Here is a 26,117-nt window from a genome sequence, read left to right as displayed (position 1 = left end):
GTATTTTGGCAACTTCGTGCTTATATTATATATTAGTAGATATTTTACCGATCTAATTGGATAATCTTGCTTTGCATTTGAGAGTAGGAAGTTGTGGACCACAACTTGTGGTAGACCTTTTGCTAACTTGATTGGTAGATTATTATAACCTGCACTTAATACTGTATTGTTAGACATTTTACAATTTAATTAGTAATCTTTTTCTAAAATCATTACAAGAAAGAACTACCGGAATACGACAATCATCCTTACAATTTTTTTTCCTACTATAAAAAAACCATAATTTATTATTAACTACTAATTATAAAATAAAAATGAATTATTAGCATACCTTATTTGGTTAATTGATCTTTTAAGTACAGCCAAATCAATATTCTGGTAAAGATAGTTAAAATAAATAAGTAATAGAAAAAAATAAAACATTATAAACTCCAATTATAACTTAAAAAAAAAACTAATTATAAATACGAGGCTACAAACCAAATCAAAAATCTTAATACTAAATAATTTAACTTGAGAGATCCCTTGAAAATTTTCTTAGTTTTGTAAGTCAAATTTATCTGACACTTAAAGTTTAATTAAGTTAAATCAGTATGTATGGATTTTTCTTCTTCATGGGATATTCAAACAAGAAAATCGAAATTTTTCTCTCATTTTCAGGTAGGTTGTTTTACCTGTACTTCTAATCATTTTATCTTATACTTTCAAAAAAAATTTAAATTTTAAAACTGTCCTCACACCTCACTTTTTGTGGTTTATCAGGTCTCAACAGAACTTTTTTTTATCAAATTTTAAAATTCAATCAAACTTTTTTAATTTTTTTCATGAAATTTTTGAAAAATCTTTCGTCAAATTTCAAAATTCGATAAAAAATATCATTCATCAAATTTCAAAAAGTTGATGAATAAAAATGTAACCTAGGACTATTTAAAAGAATTGGAGGTTCATAATTAAATATTTAGAATTATAGGATGAAACAGATGAACCGAACCCATTTTTTCACATTGATCCACGTATTTTAGGCCGTTGCATTTTACATTATGAGAGCTACTCTCTCCACCACCCCAACCATTCCTTACACCTACCCAATTTTTTCTAATTACAAAACTATCCTTTTATTTTAATCTTTTACTTTTTTTTTTTATGAAACACTAAATCCCTAACTCTCATTTTCACTGACAGCCGCGCAGCCCCACCCCCCAACTCTCACTTTCTCATTTTCTCTCCAAATCCGTTTCTTCCCATCCTATTTCTTTTCATCCCATTCTCCATATTTGTTTCCCATTCTCCATATCTGTTTCCACTTCATTCGTTTTTTCTTCTCCATTTTGGTCCCCTGGTTGTGTGTTCGTGATGCGGTTGTGGTGCGGTGATTCTGGGCACTGTTACACCTATCGGAGTTTCTCTCTCGTGTCTTTTTGTTAAATAGTTTTGAGAATGAGGGTTTGTGCTCTGGATTTGCGATTCTGTAATCCATTTATGGACCTGATGTTTGTTCTGTGTCCCAATGCTGCTTCTGGATTCATGCATGTCGATTTTATGCTTCACTTTTGTCCTAAAATTCTGGGTTCAGTGTCTCTTTCAAGTGATTTGTTGTTTTAATTGATGGAATATTTAGTATTTAATGAAAATGAGAATATTTATTAGATTGAAAGCATATAACATGTGCCGTATATTAAATTTTAATGTTATTGAAATTTGTATTCTTAATATTTTAGCTTTTTGAGTTGGATAACTTTTGGTTTCCCTCACAATTCTCTTTCAAACACAGAGTTGTGTTCTTGTCAGGCATAAACTATTGGAGGATTGCATGGGCATTTTGATTCAACCCAACCTTTACATTGCATTTGGTCGTGTGTTTATGTGAATGTAATGCTTAGTCATTTTTTTGTCGCCTAAGACCATTCTATATCACTTCTATGTTGAGCAGATGTTGATATGCATTTACTTCTTAAACGGATGTCAACATCCGTGATATTGACATCCGTTTGTCTCAACGTTCTCTGGAACAATCATTTGGTGAAGGTCTCTGATGAGAACAAGATGAGCATAAGACAATTACTTGAAGCAGTGTTTGGGTACAAGCATGATTTCTTGTGTGTTACAACAGTTATAGTGGTTGGGTTCTGCATGTTTTTCGCAGTTATATTTGCCTTCGCAATTAAATACTTCAATTTTCAAAGGAGATGATGGGATATACTTGTTAGTTTTTTAATACCTCAAAAAATAAGCGTAACATCTGTATAGCGATATGATATAAGATAGCATTAATAGCCTCTGCTTTTACATGATTCAGGGACATATTTGTTGTAAAGTGACCTATTATTGGTTCATAAGGTTTTTGTTAGATATAGAATCCGATATTACTCATTGGTAAAGACACATTTTGGTGAAAGTGAACAATAAAATTATATAATTATCTCCTTATTTTGTCACTTGATCCTATCCTATCCGTTATACTTCTGTTTCTTCATTTTTTTTAATTTCTTATTGAATGCTTTTAAGAACTCTATTCTCATTTGTATATTGAGGATGTGTGGTGTTTTTAAGATGTAGACAATGAAGTAAAAAGAACAATCTCAAATATGACTGCAAAAGAGATTGAAGATTTTAATTACCTGATTTCACTAAAAAATAATTCTTCAAAATGCATACCACTATTGATCTGATATAGCAAAGTTTATAAATAAAATACTAATATCTCAACTTAATAGCAAGGTAAGAAAACAACTCTGAAAGCTTAGTGATTAAGCAAAGAATTATAAGTTGACATAACAGTTCAATAAGTTTTCATTTCTTTATAGTTTGTTTCAAACGTAGAAAAATAGGAAAAAGAATTGTAATCGATAAAAAGAAAAAAGTTATATATATATATATATATATATATATATATATATATATATATATATATATATATATATATATATATATATATATATATATATGGGATAACAAAATTATAATTGAATAAACAATAATGATTTCATTCAAATGGTTGGTTAGTTGTTGAGTAAAATAATAAAAGTAGAAATTAAATATTACTGAAGATAAAATGGAAATGAGAAAGTGTAGGAAGCATAGTGTGTGGTGGCGGAAGACGCAACACTCTTACGTCATTGTCTGGGAAAGCAATAGATAAAAGGATTTCTTCATGCACTCCCATGTTTTATTCCTGTACACATGCACGGTCTTAATAAAATGACTTAGTTATCCTTTTGAAAAATTGGTATCTCAATGTTGACTTCCAAATTTACGTTATGGATTAAATTATACAATGTAAAATGTAAATTTTACATTACAAATTATATAATTTTAAACATAATTTATATTTTAAATTATCTTTTAAATTTGTATTATGAATTGTCGTTCAAATTGTATTATAGATTATCTAATTCAGAAATGTGTAAAAGTAATATTTTTGAATTTCAGATTATATAATATGAAATATTTCCTGATTGTACAATGGGAGATTATAATTAAAATAAAAAAAAATTACAGTATCTCTTTCTGTTAATTTCAAAATATAATTGAATTTTTAAGAAGTATGGAAGTGCATAAAGAAAACATGGGTAGAATTCCCAATAGATAGTTCTCCAACCCTGGGACGGATCAAGTTTCCTACAGAACATAACAACCCAAAATTTAACTTGGGCTAGGGTAGATGACTGAAATTTTTAAGGGGAATTTTAGTTTGCACCCACATATTTTCTCTTGCAATCTTATAAATATGACCAATTTTATTTTATTATTATTGTTTAGTAACAATATGATATATATATATATATATATATATATATATATACATACATATATATATATATATATATATATATATATATATATATATATTATTGGGGCCACATATTTAAATGTGTTATGTCTAAGATAAAACCAATTTTAAAATATTTATAAGGTTTTTGACCTATATTTTTAAGAATTACAAATATAAAATCGATCATACTTGCAAGAATTAAAAATTATAAATGATAAAATTATCTTATAAGTGAGAAGAATCAACTTGAAGACTCAATAGTCTTGCAGATTTCACCTACATTTTACTGAATTAAGCTTGGTAGTTGAATTGTGTTTATTTTGTGGAACCTAAATAAAATGGCCTGTCTATTGATTTGTTGAGTTGAACCTAATTAGCATGACCAATCAGACCAACATATTATATTAATAATAAAATCATTGTTAGTATTGTTTGGGCATAGATTTTTCTTACTTTTGAATTTTGATGTAAAATATAAATTCATTTTTATTCAAAATTTTAATATATTTTGATCTACAAATTTAAAAATAAATGAATACAATTATTTTAATTCAATTACGTTAAATTAATTTTAACATATTAAATATATTTTTTAATTGACATTAAAATATGTCTGTGACAAAATGTATAAACAACTCAAATATTAGAATGAAATGTATTTATTGCATCATAAATATTTAACATAATCAAAATTTATCAAAATTTTGGATAAAAATAAATTTCAAAATAATGTAAGAATGTATTTAACCTTTTATTTTAATACTATAGACACTATTTGACATTGTTTATTTAACTTTATAAGTAAATTATTTAGTATAACATTATTTTTATCAGCAATTATTATAACATTAATCAATTCAATTACAAATCATTTAAAAAATATAGCAAATACAAATATTTTGCACATCATTCCTATCAAATCCAATAGGGTGAGAAGGAACTGATTAGTACTTTTTATTTTGTATATTAGGAGCTAATTAACAACAATTATTAGTGTGTGCGTCTGTCTCTATAAAAAGGTTGAAATTTCCTTGAATTTTTACATTTTATAGTGTTTCCATCTTATTTATTGTATAAAATAATTTAATATATTCCAAAGAATATAACTTATGTTTGCTGTTTATCAAATAAAAGAAATTAGTGAAAGAAAAAATATTATTTTATGTATTGATAGGATTAGACAATAAGAAAATGTGTTTATTACAATTTGTAATACGTCACTGATTTTCACAGGAATTTGCAAAACAAAGTATTGGATACTGTAAATAAAATTAAAAAGTTCAATATTTTATACATTGTATTTTATTTTATTTTTATACTTTTCACAAATAAATTATATGTATACTTTCATTATTGAGTAGAATTTATCTATACCTTTTTGTTTCTTAATTTTTTTTTCTATTGAAAAATGAACATCAGATGTTTCTTTCATAACTCATAAAGTAGCATAAATTAATATGAAAATATTAGCTTAAAACACAGTTCTTTTAAGCTGATTATTGCAATCTGTCTTAAATGGAAGCAAAAAGTATTATAGTAGTAAGGAAGCCCACCAAATTTATTTTTAAATTAAATGCATGTTTGTTGGTCAAAGTCAAATGTCAAAATAATTAATTTTCTTACCTGTCAAACACATCTCTGGGAAATATTGTCTTCGAACTTGTTCCAAAGAATGGATACATAAAATAAATAGTACAGTAAAGAAATGGTTGGATATTACTGTTTTTATAATTTTGATTAATTTCCATGTAATAATATCAATTATGTTAATTTTGGCTGATAAATTAGGACTTAACAATTGAGCAAAAGCATAAATACTTGGAAAACGTGCATAGTCTATAACGACAAAAAGTTGAGTCCTTAACAATCGAGAGACACAAAACATGAACGATTCCCATCTTACGTTCTTTCAACGTCATTTCTTAACTTTAAAATGTATACACATTATAAAATCCCTTTTGCACCTTTTTCATTGTTTAAAAGAAAAAAAAGGGGAGACATAAAGACAAACAAAAGGTGAGTCGGCTTGGTCCCTCTTTTTGAGAGAAAGGTGCACCAAAGTGTGAGAATACTTTTCCTTAAACCAAATAATAGGAACAAAGATTATATGCTTATGCAATTATTTAAGACACTAGATCAACAAAACAGTAATTTAGACATTAACAATCATAAACTTTTATAAGTAGTTTCTTACGTTACAAATTAATAATGTCTCACCTATAACCAAGACGAAGTTATTGAAATAGAATATTAACGAGATTTAAACTCAATCATATAAAGATTCACATTTTTTTTTACTCAACTTCTTAAGGCAATGAATTAATTAATCTTGATCTTTATACGATGTTTTACTTTTTCATTTTTATTTTTGTAAAACTTAAACTTACGTTTGAAATTCTAATCTAAATTGTGTTTATTATGTTCTGATAATGGTATAAGAGAAAAGTTTAAAATTATAAATTTCAGAGAGAAAAATAGTGTTGGGTGAAAATCACATTGGATTCCCTACGTTGCTACTGATTCTTAACAAAAAGAACTATATGATAGGTGTGAAAGCGGGATCGATGATTTCTAAGAGATTTTTGAAGTTATGAGCTTCAAATAACTCTAGTTGCTTCACCATGATTTGATCAGTGACAAACCAAATAAAGAATGCATATGGTTGCAATAAAGGAGTCAAATGAGTTTCTTAGAGGCACGTGACTAGAGGATTAAGGAGAAAAATCTTAATAAGAACTCTGATCAACCTTTACAAGCCAAATCGACAAAGAAGGTTCTCTGGACGGGAACATGCAAAAATAAAATAAAATAAAAAAATAAAAAATAAAAAAATGATAAAAAATAAAAAAGAAGCCATTGTCCTTGTTTAGAAATAACAAGAAGAAATTTGACAAGAAAAGTTGACACTCGATTATTGGTATCTTGAAAGTGGGTATGACTAAGCATGATGAGTGATTCATGAGTCGTGATGAGACTTTTAAGAAAAAATTGAAATTTATATATCATAGTTTGTTTGATGTAAAGGTAATAATAAGGATTCCAATTCAGAAGAAAGATAAAAAAATATTCATATATTTCCAATGCATTGTATGTCCCTAAGATGAAAAGTAATTTGCTAAGACTTAATCAACTGCTGAAAAAAAAACTATACAATGACAAGGAACATAAAGTGTTGAAGGTTTTTTTATGTCAACAACAGATTGATGTTGAGAGCTCCACTATCTAGCAATAGAACTTTTAAGGTTGGAATTTAGGTGGGTGGACATCAATACTTAATTTAGAGATTATCTCACGAAAGTTGGAATTGACACCAAAAGTATGTTCATTTCAATTTGATGATCATGAGCCCTGATGCTCAACAAAATTGTTTGGAAAAAAATTGTGTAATTATAGACAACAAAAAAACTCTACAATCAAATTTATTTATGAATTTTAAAATATTTATTATTAATAGATGTTTTCATTAATAAAATTTGTTAATAATGTAAATTTTATTAATAAAATGAATGTCAAAGTTTTTATTTTAGACTTTCATCATTTCGAGATAAAATTTATTGATACTAATTTTTTTTGAAATGTGTGCACGTAAAGGAATTAAATATGCGCGACTTACTAATAGTGTGTTTCTGTGCCAATGAGCAATTTTGAAGAAATCAATGCATTCAAGCACGATATGAAGGCAAAATTTGAAAAGAATGACTTGGATAAACTCTCTTATTTTCTTGAGATGCAATTTACGGAAACTAAAGGTGGAATTTTCATGCATAAAAACAAATATATTACTTATGTGTTGAAAATGTTTCAAATGTTGAGTTGAAATCTTCAATTGATATTATAAATACATTTAAGAAATCTGAATGAAATCAAATGATGGACAAAATTCTATATAAACAAATGGTGGGATGTCTATGATATATATACAATACAGGGATTGATATTGTATACAGAATAGGGTTTGAGAGCAAGTACATGGAGGAACCAAAACAATCTCATTTGCTTGTTGTTTAAGGTTACTTAGCATGTTAAGGAAACAATTGACTGGACTAATATTTCCAAACAAATTTAGTAGTTCTAATCACAATATGGTTGGATACTTTGATCCTAATTGGTGTACAAGACAAGACAAGAAAAGCATCATAGGCTGTGCTTTTATGCTTGGAGATACTCCAATTTCCTCCTTGTCAATAAAGAAGTATGTCATGTGACTTTGTCTTCATGTGGCTGAGTATATAATTATTAGTATGAAATGAATGTTTGCCAAACTCTATGTTTGAAGAATTAAAGATAAGAATGAAGGAAAATGTTTTTAATGGTGAATAACAAGTCAATACTAAATTTGGTCAAAAGTGTAGTGGCACATCCTGATTTTTCAAGAGTTGGATATTAAGTTTGTGAACTTGTCTAACCCACTTACTTGGCCAAACAACCTCATTTTTCAAGAGTTGGATATTAAGGACATAATCGGTTGTTAAGCTGCACGGTCTCTTCACGGACGGTCCAATTTTTCTTATTAAAAAGAAAACAGATGTTTGGTTTGGATTTTCATAAACAGAAATTTTACATAGAAGTAGTGGCTACAGATAATTCCACTAGGGAAAAGAAGAGACAAAAGACAAGCTTCTATATGACTTTTTGCCATGAAAGTTACATTACATGCACGTGAAATAAAAAAAAGGAAAATGTTATTTGGACAACAAAAGTTTGACACAATTTTGACAACGGCGACGTGGCAGCTGTGCATTGGCTCAGTGAATTGAAAACAAACCAGAAAAAACCCAAAATACCCCTCACCCCGGTTCACTGAGCCAATGCACAGCTGCCACGTCGCCGTTGTCAAAATTGTGTCAAACTTTTGTTGTCCAAATAACATTTTCCTAAAAAAAAATACTAAAATGTATGAAAAGCATTCATTTTATTGAACAGAAAAGATTGATTTTGTTGAATATATATAAATAATTTGGAGTAATTAAAAGCGTGCACATAATGGATTCCCTACACGAAAAGACAAAGATGTCTTCAATGATGTCGTTGAAGCTCATTGTGACAGACAGAAATCAAAAACAAAACACAAACTTTTTTTATTTCATGGAAGACACGTAACATCAAATCAACCGATCCAGACAGTTTCAAGGGTTCACTGATGTGCCAACCATCACCCATTTCTTTCACTCTCTTTTCCCACAGCTTACTTTTTTATCATTATTTATTCATCCCATTATTATAATTTTTATTAACAATAATATCGCGTATTATTGCATGTACGTACTACGTAGCAACCCTTCAACAACGACGTTCCGGGGTCCAATGAGGTTCGGCGGGGCTAAAGTGAACGGACTCTACCCTGGAATCCAACAACTCCGTTATGGGAGTGAAGGTGACGCAGCGTGGCACCTTGTACTGGTTAATCGAGGCGCCTCGGGAGATGGCGTAGTCCATAAGCTCTTCAAAGGTTCCGTTCTTCACCACACGAATCTCCAGCGGGCCAATAGAACGGTCCGAGACTCTCCCTTGTCTATACACGGCGTTCAGCGACTCCTCCATAGTCAAACAGCACTTCTCCAGCACGTCGCCTGAGGGAGCGTGGCGCGAGTCCTTCATCAACAGCTCCCAGTAAATCACGTAGTGCCCCGGGATCGACTTCGTGTCCGCGAAGCTCGTGTACTCTACCACGCTCGTGTTGAATTCCTTCAACAGCACCGAGGCGTTCTCCACGGCGTTCTGCAGCTCAGCCTCGTCCGTTTTGTCGGAGTCAATGCTCAGAAGCACGTTCTTTCTCCTCACGAAGTGGAACTGCGGGGCGTTGTTGTGGAACCCCGTCACCTGGAGCACGTCGCCCACGCGATAGCGGCACAGACCAGAGTATCCGGTGAGAACGAGTTCGTAGGATTTACCGACTTCGACGTCAGCAAGGTCGACTAAAGGCGGTGGCGAGTCACGTGACAGCAAGGTGGAAGATGAAGTTGAAGAGGAATCGTCGTGAGGCAAGAACTCGAAGTAACCCATGTTTGGCATGATGGTATATGATACATCAGAGGGGTTGCAGATTGGGTTTAGATTAAGGCCAAAGTAACACTCCGAGGAGGCGTACATGGTGCAAGCGAGAGGTAGGCCTCCGCTGTAATATTCGAGAGTTGGAATATACTGCGCCATGGCACCTGTCACAATCACGTCCAGATACTTCGTGTTTGGCCAGATTCTGGTGATTATGCGTTCCCAGTTTTCTCCAGAACATTCTTTGGTAATGAAATTGGCAAGTTCCGGGTTTGGTTTCAGGATTTGAGTCATGCGTTCAGTGATGGCAGGATCGGTGATTTTTGGGTTTAGGGTTCCGGTGGAGATGTCGTGGGCTAATTGCGCCCAATTGAGCTGGAGGAAGCGGATGGCTCGAAGAAGGCCTGACGCGAAAATGGCACCGACTCTGAGAACCTCATGGCGCATGATGAGGCCGCATAGCATTTGCGTGTACATGCTCTGGAAGGAATCGGGACAGAGGATTGCTTCATCGGGGCTTGTATACACGTTGTATGGGTCGTGGGGTCTGTTTTTGAATTGCTCGCTCTTGTAGTAGCTGGTCAGCACGGGACGTGCCACTAAGCCACTCGGCGTCTTCGTCTCCGCTTTGATGAACAGAAACAGGAGCGCCTTACCCTTGTCCAACCCAGGCACGTATCTGTGTAACGTAACAATGTATTCACATGAGTTAGTTCGTGAGATAAAACACTATATTTACGCATGTCTAAGGAACGGAAACATACTGGCTCATCACTGGCATCAGAAGGCTGTAAAGCAACTGACGACGGTCCATCTCTTCACGAATCGTTGGCATCAATTTTCTCTCCCCAGCAGATGTTCCAGAACTGCAGTTTCGCCCAAGGTTAGTTAATTCACTCAAGTCAAACACAATTAATGAATACATGAAAAATAACAAAACATTGCCTTAGGAATTGTATATGGTTTAAAGTTAATGCATAATGGGTAAAATTTTCAATACAAATATCTGTCTTATTCCAATTAAAGTTTGTCGGTTAATCAATACAGTTTACAAGCGTGTAATGCAGAGAAATGTAGATATGTACGAACCTAGTGAGAAACTCAGAGATTGGGTGAGCACAGAGGATAGGGGAGCGATCACCGTTAGCAATGCGTTGGATATCATTCTTCAAATCCTCGTACGAAACGACAGGAACCTTGGACTTGAAAGTGTGACGGTCCGTGGCTTCATTGAGCTGAAACCGTTTGAGGTACTCAGTCTGAGCGTTTTGGCTCAGAATCTCTGCAAGAACTTTCTCTTGGACAAGGTCAGTGTTTCGGGTCATTTCCTCAATGAAACGCAAAGCCTTTGCGTCCTTGTCATCACAAGTAGGAGGAAGTGCAGGAGGGGATGGAGATAAGTCAGCAGCAATGGCCATGATGGGTAGAGGGATGTGTTTGTGAATGAGGGAAGAGTAACTGAAGGTCTAGCTCTTTGGTTGGAACTGAGAAGTTAAGAGAAGATGAGAAGGAGTGGAAGGAGTAGATGAGTGAGGATGGAGAGAAAGTTGAGAGGTATTTATAGAGTTGTGCTGGTAGGGGAAATGAATTAGAAGTGTGAAGCATGTGACACAGTGAACGTCATGGTTGGCGGAAGCAAACAGCGCTTGGAATGACGTTGTAGGAGTTAATGGGGATCCGCGCGACAAAGGATTGTGTGTGTTTCAGATAGTGTAGCTTATTGAGGAGACAGGTGGGCCAGGTATGAAGCATTGTGGCCGACATGTGGGTCCACATATGTGGCCACGTCAGCAAAAGTTTCGTGAGTGTTGTCCTTAGGGGCGAACCATGCGGCCATGGGGTTGTAGGGTGTGTTGGTATCAGAAAGTGATGGCTGCCGGCTGCGCCAGGGACTGTGAGAAGTTTTTACTTACTTAGGAGAAAACTTGGCTCCACCATTTTGCAACTTATCACTCCCTATTTTTGCCCTCTAACTGTATCCTCAATTCTTATCACAACAGTTAAAGATGAAGGGTGTTTTCATTCTCATTTACAAACAATCTTAGGCTGTTTCTCATTTCAATTTTTTAAAAAAGTTACTTTTATTTTTAAAAAAAAAAAAACCAAAAGAAAAAACATAGATACTATATTCATCTCTTACCCTATGTAGCATCACCACTCCATGTGATTCACTCGATTAAATTAGAACACACATACGATAAAAGAGACAAGAAAATGTTTATGAACTGATTCTCTTTTTTTATTATTTAATTTTAAAACACTATTCACTACACTTACCTAACACATACAACTATTTTATAAAATAGCTTTGAAAAATGCAAAGGAAATAAAGCGAGGCCTAATCTCGAAAATGGAGATTATAGTCATCATCTTATTCTTTTGATAGAAGTACAACCTCCAAGTCAACATGGTCCGTTACGGTACATTGGATTGCATTAAAAAAAATTGTATATTTTTATGTAAATCAATTTTTAACATTACTTGTTTAAATTCAGTTCATCTGAATTAAATATCACCAGATTGACTCATCAACTCATCTAATTTATTTTATTAATTTATTATTTTAACTTATTATACATGGATTGTATTATACCTTTTTTATTATTTTAAATTGTCCTGAATTTATCATTATTTTAAAAGTGAAAATTATTTAGATTTGAATGACAAAAAAGTTTGTAACATTTTTTACTTTAAAAAAAATTGTAATTAAATAAGTCAGTGAGACAACCCGTTTAACCCTCTAATCCGTGATGGATCGAGTTAGGTTTAAATTTTTTTGACTCATTAATAAATGAACAGAGTTAAGTTGACTGACTAAGTGACCAATCTATGATAGGACTGATCTGGTCAGATCGAGTGGAGTGTCCCGTCTTGACAACATTAGATAAAAGTATAATTTTTAATACAAATTCATGATTTATATTAGTTAGTTCATTAAAATTTATACGGAATAGGTATGTCGTAATTAACTCTATTAAATAAATTTATCTAATTTTCAAACATAGCAAGTACAGCTCCCTCGATCTGTTGAAAAGTCGCAACTTGAAGATAAACTTTGTCAACTTTGGCTTCTGATTAATTATTAGGGAAATTTTATTTGCATACTATGTTTTATAACTAAAATTATATACGATAAAAAGAAAAAGCCTTGAGATAAAATAAATGATATGGTTGAAAGAGATGGAGAGAATGATGAGTTGTAAAGTGTTATACAAATAATATGATTATTATTGAGTATTAAATGAGTTGAAAGGTGACACATAAAACTAAAGTGTTGACCGTTCTATTCAAATTTGATTTTTCCTGAATTATTTTTAATTGCTTATAATTAAATTTTATTTAACCTGAAATTCAGAATGTTAACGGGTAAAAATCCCTTTAAATAATACGTGTATCTAATATATTTAGTAACATTATTTGTTACTTGTGGCTTGATAATAAATAAGATTTTCATTCGGCATCTTAAATTGTTTTTTCAGTTAGCATATCTAAATATAAAATTAATTTTACCATGTTATTTAAAAAAAGCATATAAATGAATTTTTTAAATAATATTTTTCATAACTAATCTGAAATACACCATAAATCCGAACTATTAAGTGGATAATTAAAATCCTTTCATATTTATATGTTTAAATTAATTTTTAAGTCTTTATATAGTTGTACTGACTTTCCAGTTGAGTCCTTGTAGTTTAAATCATTTTAAAAAGTCCTTATAATATAAAAATCTTTGACAAATAAGTAAGGGTAATTACCTTATAAATACCGTGTGCGAATAACAAAAAATTGTACCAAAACCACATATTTTTCAATTGAGGACATAAAATTATATATTTTATAATTTAAATAATTATTTTCTTTAAATTTAAAAACCTAAATTGGATAATTTCAAATTCTACGAACTAAAAAGATAATTAAATTTAAAATAAAATAACGAATGTTTTTATATAATTGAAAGGGAAGATATAACAATGTATTGTATTAACTAAAAAATTAAAAAGATAATCCAATTAACCCATTTGCGCTCAATGTATAGTAAGAAAACCGAAGGATAGAATGGGAAAGATGAACAGAATAGGAAGAGAATTCTGTTTACCTAAACAAAGTTTTAATTTCATCATGAATTTATACATTCTTAACTGGGTTTTTATTAAAAAGAATCATTATATTCATTGTAAATGTTTGTTTTTTTGTATTTTTTCAATTGATTTCATGTTTTTTTTTTCTTTCAAGGATAGGAGACCATTATTTTACATCATCGCTTGTATGTCCACATACAAAATAAAAAGAACGATAAAATTAAGTTTTGAGTTTCTTATAAAGTCAAATATTTTGGAGAGAGTCCCTAATAAAAAAATTATTCTATTTAATATTCAAAATATTTAAATTTATCAAAATAACAAAATCAAATGACACATACATGCTTAAAAAATATGAAAAATTCTTACACTTAATAGGATAAAGCTTTTAATAAGATTCAATTAAAAATAGCTAAATTGATAAAAGATTTAAAACTTAGTTAATAAATATTTACTTAAAAATACTTACCTTTCTAATTTGATCGGTATTGTCATATTTTAGGATTTTTATTATTATTAAACGTAATTAGGTGACGATAATATATACATGAATGGTGATTCCAAAGATTTTTTAATAATTTAGGTCATTATGGAGGTTGAAAGGCGCGTTACGGTCATAGCATGGCAAGATAAGATATATGAATTGTTATTGCAACTTTTTTATTTGACTAGGTTTGGATTTGAGGTTTTGTTTGATTGTTCGCGTCTACGTGAACGAGATAATTCTAAATTCAACGGGGTAGGTAAAGGGTTGATTTAATTTTTTTTATTATGACAGTTACGTTCTGATTCCTTGTTTTCAGCCTCCTATATATTTAATTTTAATAAAAGAATTGGCCCACTCTATTACCGAGCTACTAATTTATTTTGGCCATGCTTTCAAAGTTATTTGTTTTGTTTCTTTGATAAATTCAACTTCAATTTTTTTAACCCAACTAATATTTTGTTTAATAAACTATCAAAAAAATTATAATTATTGATAGAATATTACTTATAGCTATATATATATATATATATATATATATATATATATATATATATATATATATATATATATATATATATATATATATATATATATATATATATATATATATATTAGTAAACTTCAATTTGTTCACATATTTTCATTTTAAACTCAAATATTTTGATACATTTTTTTAATTTCACATTTTAATTCATGGAGGATATTTTTGTTGGTACAAAATTCGTATGTAAAATTTATTGGTAAATTACAATTTTTATTATTGATAGATATTTTGGTCAGTATTATTGGAATTGTTTATCAATAAATTACAATTCTTATTATCGGTGGATAATTCCATCAATACTATAATTATCGACAACAAAAATTATTAGAATTATCCGTCAACAAATTACAATTCTTGTTATCGATGAATATTTCTATCACTATTTTATCATCATAATTATCGACGGTATCGTTATGTCAATTTAGAAGACAAATCTTTTGCATATATATACATATATATATATATATATGTATATATATATATATATATATATATATATATATATATATATATATATATATATATATATATAAATAAAGGGGATAATAAAGAGAAGAAGAAAAGAAGAAGAAGACGAGAAGGAGGTGACTCTATGGTGATGCAAAAGTTCATCAATGATGTTCGTTGGTAACATTGATGATCGTCCACGATAATAACAATAATTATCAAAGATAAAGGAGATGGAAGAAGGGAATGTGCAGAAGGAGGAAGAGAAAAGAAAAAGATAAACAGAGAAGGATGAAACCCAAAAGATGAAAATGACAAAAAGAAAAAAAAGAAGGAAAAAAAAAATAATCACAATCTCACGTTTTACCGACAAATGTTATATATTAATTTTCACAAACCTTTATTGTTATATTTACTATCAACTTTACTTATTGATGTATTTCTAAATTTGTTGATAAAGTTTACTAATATTTACTTTATCGACAAATTTCTGTCCATTGGATATGTTGGTAAACACAATTTATCATTAAATTTTTATTATATCCAATTTACTTGAATGTTCAATTATTTAGGAAAACTTGTTACCACCCAAAGAACGGATTACTGAGTATAATAATTAGGCAAAGTTCGAATAAGTGGTTAAGTTTCCACGACTTTTGAGTAACCAAATTTATAATTTAGTCTATTTAGAACGGATAAACGAGTATTTTGACAAGCAAATACGCCTCAGAACATTTAAATTTGTTGTTTTCCGTGTTTATACACTGTGTATAACTTAATACCTGACTTGACTTCTGAGGAAATTACGAAGCTGTCTATCTCGTAATCTTATTAGAAAATACTAAAGATTCTTTTGTAGACTAATTTGAAGGATACGTATTCTTGGAGTGTGGAGTTTGAAGAGTGAAGAAGTTTGATACCGAATTTCAACTCGGAAGGTACATAACAACTCTGAATTGTCAAGTTCAATGAACAAAGATATTTGATATCCGATCTTGATCAAGAGGATATAAATTACACCGTCAATTTCAACAAGTAAAAGTGTTTGATAATTTTTGGAGTAGCTGGTATTGTAAACTAATCTAACTATTTATTATTCTTGCTTTCTGCACTTTGTACAGAGAAATTCTTGTATCCATGCTATATATTCTCTCTTTTCTTTTTATTGGTATTCTGATTGCAGTGAAGACTTTAAGAGGAAGGAGGGATCGAAAATTTAATTATTCTTTGCTTCTTTATCTAAACTGACACAAAACATAACAGTACTGAAGCATGCGTGCACAGTAGGAAAAAGGCAATGCAATCGTTTTCGCAGTCGCTATCGCGATGGAAAACATTGAATTGATAAGCCTCACAAAGTTGATAAAAAGCACGTTCATTGAATAGAGGCGTAAATGCCAGAACTTGGGTCCAATTATCTCTCCATTGCCAAAGTCAGCAGGAGCAACTAAAACAAATCATTTTACCTTTGACACTCTCAGTTACATATATATCTTGCTGGTTACACACATACCAAAACGGTGTTACAGATATACAAGTTAATGATACAAGATAAAAAATTTAAAAAGCAGACGAATTAATTCGTATGAAAAAATTTCGAAAGTGACTTAAGCTTTTCTAAAATTAACAACTTCCATATATAGTGAAGGAAGAGAGAACCAAAGAAAATTTATTGGTATTACTGTTTTGCATAGATTCAATCACGTTTTACCATTCCTGGTCACTTTTGTTAAGATCGAAGACCTTTTCAAACTACGGAATGCTTGAGTTGTTTCAGCAATATTTATCTTTTTATCCCAAACACGATTCTGATGCTTTGTTAAGCCAAGGCAGGGGACTGTCAAGATCGTATTAAATGGTAACGATACACAAAACTAAAATTAAATTTGAACAGTAGCCTTCATTTTTTGACCAAAGTAATCTCACGCTACGTGACATGAATGATTAGGTATTAGTGGAAAGAAAAATGATTTCACATTGACACAGCAAAATGCTTCGCAATTCAAAGATTTTGAGTGTGCAATGATACGAAATTGATGCCAGCTATACTATATATCAAGCGTATTTGCTGACCGACAAAAATCAGTTACCAATTATCATAATATTTACTGCGGCGAAACCTCTAAAAGCTTCGCAGAAGCTTTGACAAGTTCAAATTGTTTTCCGAGGATATATACCAGATAAGAGACCGAGAACAGATAAAATTTGATCGACAATAACATAAAAAAAGCATTTTTAATCCATCTATCCCACAGAGTTTCCACTTGGGAAAACTTTCTGTCGCCAAATGCTACAACATATGAACATGACAAGACACAAATTTGCAAAGCCAAAGCAACTGATCAAGCCTAAATATCATGGTTGACTACCACATCAAGCCCATAAATCAACTTTGAATACGTTTCTTCATTGTATTGGATTGACTATTCCACGCGGACATTAATTCAATGTTATGGTTGTGCACTTTGTCAACCATTGTAGTTATATTGACTCATGTTTGAGTTGCAGATAACCCATCGGAATGGATTCTGGATTTTACTTGCAACCACGGTTCATTCGAATCCAGTCTAATTTATGAAGGGACAAGATGCTGACAACCAAAACAAGGAAAATGTTGTCGTTGTAATTACTGTCTTAAAAGCATATTAGGCAGGTTTTTCAGTGGAATTCAATCACAGATTTACTTCGATTACTTCTATACCGAACTCTTGCATTTAAGGTAGAAAGATACTGAATTCTCACAAATTGTTTTTGTCGGCAATAGTATATATATAGATATAGATATATATAATATATCCCAAATATTAGTATCTTTAATATAAAAGCTATAGAAAGTTAGGAAAATGAATGAGCCTTAGATAACGTTATTATCATACGACAATTATATAACCACAAATTTTATGTGGAGGGACAGCGGTGGGCCAAGTAATATGTATGAATATAATTGAATAAAGTATAATTCATAGAATAAATCCTTAGGTTGTTATTTGTCAGTGAGTAAATTTTCCAAATATAATTGAATAAAGTATGAAACGATGATTCACACCTTATCACAAAAACAGTGTAAAAAAATGATTAAAAAAGATGGTTAAAAATACATTTTCCAAATAAAAAACAAAAAGGGTAGAACAAAAAGCACAAACGACAGTTACCTTGGTTGTATAATTGTGACGTGATGGATTACACGTACATACAACTCTGCTGTACGTGGTCCTCACACCGGTTAGTGGGTACCAGCAAGCAATATCTTTCAGGTCCGTGACACAATAATAGTGTATGCTTTTCCAAACAAAAACTAACCTTGTCACAGTCTCAAGAAAATAAAAAGAGAAAAACAAATCTGTATGACCTGTATTCCAATTAATGGAGGAAGACAACGAAAACAACATCAGGTAAATGAAAATATTAAATTGTATTTTTTTAAAAAAATCCCACTCTTTCAATTTTATAACAACGATTACTTTTTTGTATCTCTTTGTGAAAAAAGAAACGTATTTTTCTTAATATGTCACTTGATGATCTAAAGATTTTGAGATTCAAAGGATACAGTTTTGTTTCGACGGTTTTACTGAAGCCAAAACTCCTTCAACCACTCATTTGCTTATCTACGTGACACACGTTTGAGAATCCGTCTTCTTTCCTTTTTCCAATTTGTCTAGATACAAAGTCTGGCTAAGAAAAATTTCCAGCCAGGATTATCATTCGTATGTAATGATTATGTTATATGTATATTAGGATAGAATAAGAACAACGAGGATCAGAAATATACTGCACCAATTAAATTAGCCTTAATTACGTTGTTAGTTGTTTGTTACTCAGTTGGGAAACTGAATTCAATTTTTAGCATCTCTTATTCATAAGTTCTAAACTTACCAATAACACCCTAAGTTGATGCTTAAAATATATTTCCTACTGCCGTTAACACTTCTGGCTGTGATGTCCAACAAAAGAAAAAAAAGAAAAGTAATAATTTTATCAAGATTTAAATATGGTTTTTGTTCTTTAAATTTAAGTAAAAGTTGAATTAGTTTTTTTTTAACTTTAACGTGTAGATTTAACTAAATTTATATCAATTTAGTTTTTTATTTTAAAAATGTGTATATTTAATTTTTTTTAACAAAATTTTGTTAAATTTATTTTACGCTTCTTAACTAATATTAAAACGAAAATATGTAAATGATATAAACCACTCAAATACTTAAAACATATTCCAAACTTTAAATAAACTTAATAAAATTTATATTAAATTTACATATTTTCAAAAATTAAAAAATTAAATTGAGTCAAAATTTTAAATTTGAACTAATTTGAATTTTCATTAACGAATAAAAATATAATTAACTCTTTCTTGAATAATTTTTTCTTTTCATGATTTTGGAATTGTAAGATCCTGGTTTTTTTAGGTTTTGGAGAAAATAATTTAAATTAAATGGTGAATGAATACACCAATTTTATTGTTATAATAGCAGAACATTTCATTCTTATTTTTATATAAATTATTTTTTAAAATTATATTTTTTATTATATTTTCTCGAAGTTTATGAGATAGATTTGTTTTTCAGAGTTCGCTGTTTTGCATGTGATAGAGTTTAGTTCAAGTTCTTTTTATCAAAAAATTGTATTTATTTCCTCGTATATACTTTAAATTTCTTTCCTGCGATATTTTACATTCAAAAATTTGGCAAGTTAAGAATTATGATTTTTTTTTTCATCTGAACTACAAGAAATTATACAAACATTTCATTTTGCATACTTTTTGAGTCACCCTTGTCTTATATAAAAAAGTTAGGTAACGGAAAATATTGTTGAAATAAAAACCTAATGTAAAAGGATTTGTATATGGAAATTTCTAAAATTTAAATGCATTCATCTAACAATTGTTTAAATGAGAATATAATGTTTTGTTAATAAAACACATAATCGATACAACTAGGTGAAGAAAGATAATCAGTGCTTAAAGTGTAATTAAGTGTTACATTTAAAAAAAAAATCATTAAACATAAACCAATTTTAGAGAAAAAAATAATTAGTTACGCACTAATTTAGATATTAGTTTTTTAATTAAAAATTATTAATATCTAAAATTTTATATTATAAATACAAAATTATATTTTATTTGTGAATTAAAAGCTAAATTAGTTTTTAATAGGTTTTAGCTACTAAGATATTAGTGTTTAAATTAGTCTCTATTTTCAAAGTTTTGGTTTTAGTTATCATTTCCATTAGTGCTATCTCCTGATTTATTTCACATACCATTCTAGCTCTCCTCCAATTCAGTTCCCAAACCCACATTTCATCAATATTCCATCCATCCAGTTGTCCTATGTTTTTGTTCTTATAATTTGATATGACATATAATCTAGGAAAACTATCATTAACTGCTATTTCATATAACAATTTATCTTCCTAAAATTTAATTTGATTTCCAAAACATACTTTCCAAATTACATTGTTACTGAACCAATTACCCTGCTAGCCTTCTCCACAAGCATGATGTATATTTCTCTACAACCATGACTCATCTTTAGCTCTACTTCCTTTATTTAAGTTTCACGAAAATAATTCATATTTTGATTCTAATATCTCTTTCCATAATCTTTCATCCATTTCCAATCTCCATTTTCATTTTTCTAGTAACTCTATGTTAAACTTTTCAATACTTCTAATTCCTAACCTCTCTTCTTTAAGTTTGCACAAATTTTTCCATCTAATCCAAGTTATCCTCTGTTAGTCAAACTCAAACTCCAAAGAAAATTTCTTTGTAATTTTGTAATAACTTTACATACACTTTTTGGCACTTTGAAAAAAAGATAAGTAGAATAATGGAAGGGTTAAGATCATTGACTTAATGAGGCAAAAACACTTGCGCAAAATTTAGTAATCGACCTTTCTAGTTAGATAGCTTACTACTCACTTTTTCCACCACTTCATCTTAAATTTTTTGTTTCTTTTAGCTACTATCAAGAATAAGAATATGATAATTGGATCTCTTTGTCTCAAACCTCTCGATGGACTAAATTTGTTGAGTCAGACTCTTATTCACCAACACAAATATTGTTAATGATTCTAAACAAGCTTGTATCCATCCAATCCATTTACTAAATCCAAATCTACTCATGATAATAAAAAAAGTTTCAATAAACAGTGACTCTGATACCATGTTAGAAGTGGACTTTAAGCCTAACTCAACCCCACAAAACCGACTTGTAGGGTGAGGTTTGCACCCACTTATAAATTATGAATTGACCTTATCTTTAGTCGATGTGAGACTCCAATATATTAAACTCCTTGATTTCTCTTTCGTTACTTCCCCCTTCTTTTAGTCCCTTTCTCTCATTGGGTTTCCTAACAACATCAGAGCCTCCTAGTATACACCACTGATTACATGCTCCTGCCATTTTTATCATTGCTATTTCATTCAAAATGAGTATGTAGTGTTGAAAGCTAAGTCACTTAAATGGGCTAAGTGAGTAACAATTTTTCCTATTGATCTCTTTTATATTATTTCATATGTTGAATAATGGACTCTTGACATAATTTTATACCTATCGGAAAAAAAATGAGAGGTAAAGCTACCTAGGATCAAAACATAGGTTTTAAACAAAAAAAGTGTTATCCTCTGAGAATTAGCAGAATTAAAAAAGAGCGTCAAATGCTGAGTTGAAAATAACACAAGGATTGGAGATAAGCACAATAGTATAAAGCTTCCTATCTTTGAAAGTAGTAGGAAGGGTACTTTAATAAAAATTAAACAATACATTAGTAAAATGATTATCCGGTTTAGATATCATTGTATGGACCACAAATTCTTGAAATCTTCTTATCATATTTCATCCTTTTTAAATTTTTGCTAATCTTAACATTACCTACATCTTATCTTATCTTTTAATTTAATATTCTGCAATATTCATTATTTTCTCCAATAATTAAATCTTTCTCGATTATTTGTTATCAAACTTGCGATAATCGGTAATGATATTTTTTTTTATTATTTGACAAAAATTGTGTGTACTTGTGATTTTCTCATATTAATATGATTTTCTTGTTGGCCTAACCATTATTTTCATCAATTTGATCCTAAAGTCAACCATTTCCTCTGTGTGGATATATTTTGTAGTTCAATGTGTAATCAATCCACAGTTCAATGTTTAACCAATTACGTAATGTAGTTATATATAGAGAGAAACATAAATGATATTTTAGGAGAGTTATAAATTTATATTATAATTTTATGGTAAATTCACTTAACATATCTTTGTTATAATCAATTCGTTCATTTTAATTTATAAATTAAATTATTTTTTAATTGATTTAATACAGTGTTTAGTTAGTTTAATATTGCATGCTTAACTATTTACGAAAGTTATCAGCAATTTCCTAATTCCCATAAAAAGTTCAAAAACTGATAAAATTAACTTAATTTTGACATATTCTATCATAATTAGTTATTTGATATTTTTAAATTAAATTATTTACTTAAATAATTTGAGTTAATTCATTATTTTTTGGGGCTAATTTGTGCTTTTAACAAATCCTTTAACCGAAAATAATAAAACTTATGTATATGATTCTAATTTTATCATATTTTATGCAATTAATTAAATATTTTTAATTTTAAATAAACGAATTTATGATGTGGGTTAAACATTTTGTTGTATTGGTTATAACAGTGTATATAAATTATTCCATGACATATTTTATAAGTATATATATGTATATATTATTTTTTATATGTATATATATCATTGATATGATATCTGTGTACTTATTTTTCAAACAGTTTGGATAAGATAGCAGGAGAAGCAGGGAGTATAAGTTGGAATAATACATTGACATACGCATCCAAATAAAAACAAACATCCATACTTGTCTTGTATGGAATGAGAAAATTTGATTTCTTTCTGTCTTCTCACGATCAGTACAAAAAATAAAAAAGCATGCTATCCCTCTTGTTGCTTTCCTTTTTCCCCTTTCTATCTAAACTCTTCATTAACAGTATATTGCATTGTCTTCATCATATTTCATTACAATTGATTAAAGAAATTTTATCATATATTAATACGTACATTCTGAATATAAATTGATAACAAATATACCGTTCGGTTGTATTGTGCCGATCACTCTTGTATTGATTCAATGCATCGTTCAGTATCACTGACCTATCGGTTGTGTTGATTCATTACACCGTTCGGTTATACTGTTGTGTCGATCGCTCTTGTATTGTGTCGATCGCTCTTGTATTGATTCATTACACCGTTTGGTATCACTGACCTGAAGCGCTCGGTTGTGTTGATTCATTACACCGTTCAATCCCACTGACTTGCATTGCTTGGTTTACAATTAGGCTTGTAGTTTCTGTTATTCTGTTTAGTTTCTGTCATTCTGTTTTTAGTTTCTTTTTCTATATATTTCTTTTCGTGTATCTCTTTACATAATTAATAAACTTCATATTCCTACTTTTTTCTAGCTTTTCTCTTCTCTTTTCTTCCCTTTATCAGGTTTCCTTTCCACTGTTGCATAATAAATCTATGATAATTCACGCAACTTTCAAAAATAATATTTTTAATTATTATTGGTTTGAAAAGAAAAATCTGAAGAATCAAATGGTGAAGTATAGAAATGATGATAATGATTTAATTAGTTCTTAAAATATGAGGGCAGCTTTTGTCTTGAGGACACAATGACTAAGAAAGACAGCGTGAAACATGAATAGCTCTCCGTGACTTTTTTCTGCTCTGGCTATACTTATCTTTATGTTTTTTCATATATCTTTTCTTACAAAATTTCCAAGACGACTAATGACTTACAATCTCATATTGTTAATCCAAATCATATATTATAAAGGATGAGCCATAGTACATATTCATGCACATACATATATATATATACATATACATATATATGTATATATATAAAATATGTAGGACAAGTTTTTTTATATATAGAATAGATGCATGGGTGAAAGGCTTTTGAAATATTGTGATATAATATGCATTATTTGTGCATATGAGCATTGAATAGCTTTGAGGAGCATCACATAACAAGGCTACTCTACAAGTGTATTAATTGGATTAGGATTTTAAATATGTTGCATGTTTTCCGGAAATCAGAACTAACAAGGGAGTTTGAATCTAGGTGAAAGATTTTGTAGCCCAAGGTGCCTTCATTTTAGTAGACAAATATTCATATTTTTCTGTTTTTTTAGGAGTTTAAAAATAAGTATTTTTAAATAGGGCTAGAGAGTAGAGATCCAACTATATCGCTAGAGAGATTCATAGAACCTACATATAAAATGAGAAAGAGTATAGCAAAATTATGATAAATTCTTTATAACTGATTACCATAATTAACAAAATTCATTTTTCCACCTTCATACGAATTGATCCATGCTTGAGAAAGTTTCGCAAAAGAAAGCAATTCCGTCTTACTTTTATCAATTGACTATGTTGATCAAGAAGGACGATAATTTATAGAATGGTGGAAATACTGATGGCTCAAATTTTCACATCATTGAGGGCAACTTATGCAACAGAACAAAATGTTTAGTTGGTAAAAAATCACAACGAAAGGATAATTTGTGAAATGCATCACACAACACATTCTTCGATAATTAGCTTACAGGATACCAATAATTATCATCACACTAAAAAAATAGTACACAAACTAAAACTAGAGGCTTGTTAGACTGATTATGAAGTTTGATATTAAAAAAATGAAGTATGAGTTTATTTTATTTATAATAATATGATCTCCAACATAATGTTTTAATTAATAAGGCAAAATATAATTGAGGTGTGATATTGACTAGATTCCAAAGAAACAATAGATTAAGAAGATGGGCATAGAAATAATAGAGAGTTTAAGGAGTATGGGAAATGGATAAGAAGTAATCCCAATGTATGGGAAGCAATGATCCAGTGTATTTGAGAGATGATTGGATAAGACTTGATGGATGTTTTTTGGAAAAGTGCTTTATCAACTATTAATGTCTCAATTTCAATGCTTAAAATCTTTATAATAACTTTTCATTTTTCAAACACTCCAACATTTTTATGTCATTTTTCAAACACTCCAACAAGGATAATGACTAATGAAACGTAAATAACATTTGATATTTGAAGATTTGAAAAAAAAAATGTCTTCACGCAATACTAAAGTTAGAACATACTAACACTAATATTATGGCAAACGAGGAAAAAGCTGTGTAAATGAAAATATTACCAAGAGAAAAAATAATGAAAATTCAAAATACACATTAAATGAATGTCATTTATTATTAAAAAGTGAAATCAAAGTTTTACAAAAATGTCAATGTCCACGAGAATTGAACCTATATTCCAGTAACCATAATCAGTCAAGTTATTGTGAGAAGAGAAGCGACTCATTTAGAACTTAAAAAAATAATTAAAGTTTAAAGTAAGTCATATTATCTCACACATTCCATAGGAATTAGTTAATTTTTTGTGAAATATTTAGTATTCCTCGTTCAGTTATCGTACGCCTACTGGGTATGTAGTTCTATTTTATATATATATAGAAAATGGTATTGAAAATTACTTGCTTAGTTGCATTTCTATCTCTACCCTCATCCTCCCTGGTTTTTATTTGTTTATCATTGTTAGCTGTTAACTGATTGTTGGGGCAAAGTGCAATTTCAGGTGCAAAACAAAATTTGGGCTGAAAATGGCTATTATACCTAAGCCCAAACTCAGGACATAATACTTGAGAATGATTTTTCGGACGGCTTTTCTTTTCTGCACCCTTATTATTTTGAACTGCAGCCTCTTAATTATTAAA

General features: G+C 29.8%; 1 protein-coding gene across 1 annotated transcript; it reads right to left on the bottom strand.

Annotated features, from left to right (window-relative positions):
* Positions 1 to 8,826: 8,826 nt before the first annotated feature.
* Positions 8,827 to 11,688, bottom strand: LOC124846987 (putative indole-3-acetic acid-amido synthetase GH3.1). Its single transcript, XM_047324367.2, has 3 exons — positions 10,853 to 11,688; positions 10,528 to 10,629; positions 8,827 to 10,442 (listed from the first exon to the last, which is right to left on the bottom strand). The coding sequence occupies exons 1-3, from the start codon at positions 11,179 to 11,181 to the stop codon at positions 9,053 to 9,055; spliced, it is 1,821 nt and encodes a 606-aa protein (XP_047180323.1). The 5' UTR covers positions 11,182 to 11,688; the 3' UTR covers positions 8,827 to 9,052.
* Between the last annotated feature and the right edge of the window lie 14,429 nt (positions 11,689 to 26,117).

The sequence above is a fragment of the Vigna umbellata genome, chromosome 1 (assembly GCF_029865625.1).
Source record: "Vigna umbellata cultivar VRB3 chromosome 1, Vumbellata_1.0, whole genome shotgun sequence".
Taxonomy (NCBI): Eukaryota; Viridiplantae; Streptophyta; class Magnoliopsida; order Fabales; family Fabaceae; genus Vigna; species Vigna umbellata.
The sequence above is the reverse complement of the archived record's forward strand: the minus strand, read 5'-3'. Positions and strand labels throughout refer to the sequence as shown.

What these genes read in the sequence shown, in the direction of transcription:
- LOC124846987 (XM_047324367.2), bottom strand. Translation starts at nt 11,181, where the DNA reads ATGGCCATTGCTGCTGACTTATCTCCATCCCCTCCTGCACTTCCTCCT. An exon ending in ATCTCTGAGTTTCTCACTAG is followed by an intron (nt 10,630 to 10,852) that starts GTTCGTACATAT and finishes GCGAAACTGCAG; the next exon opens with TTCTGGAACATCTGCTGGGG. An exon ending in CTGATGCCAGTGATGAGCCA is followed by an intron (nt 10,443 to 10,527) that starts GTATGTTTCCGT and finishes TACGTTACACAG; the next exon opens with ATACGTGCCTGGGTTGGACA.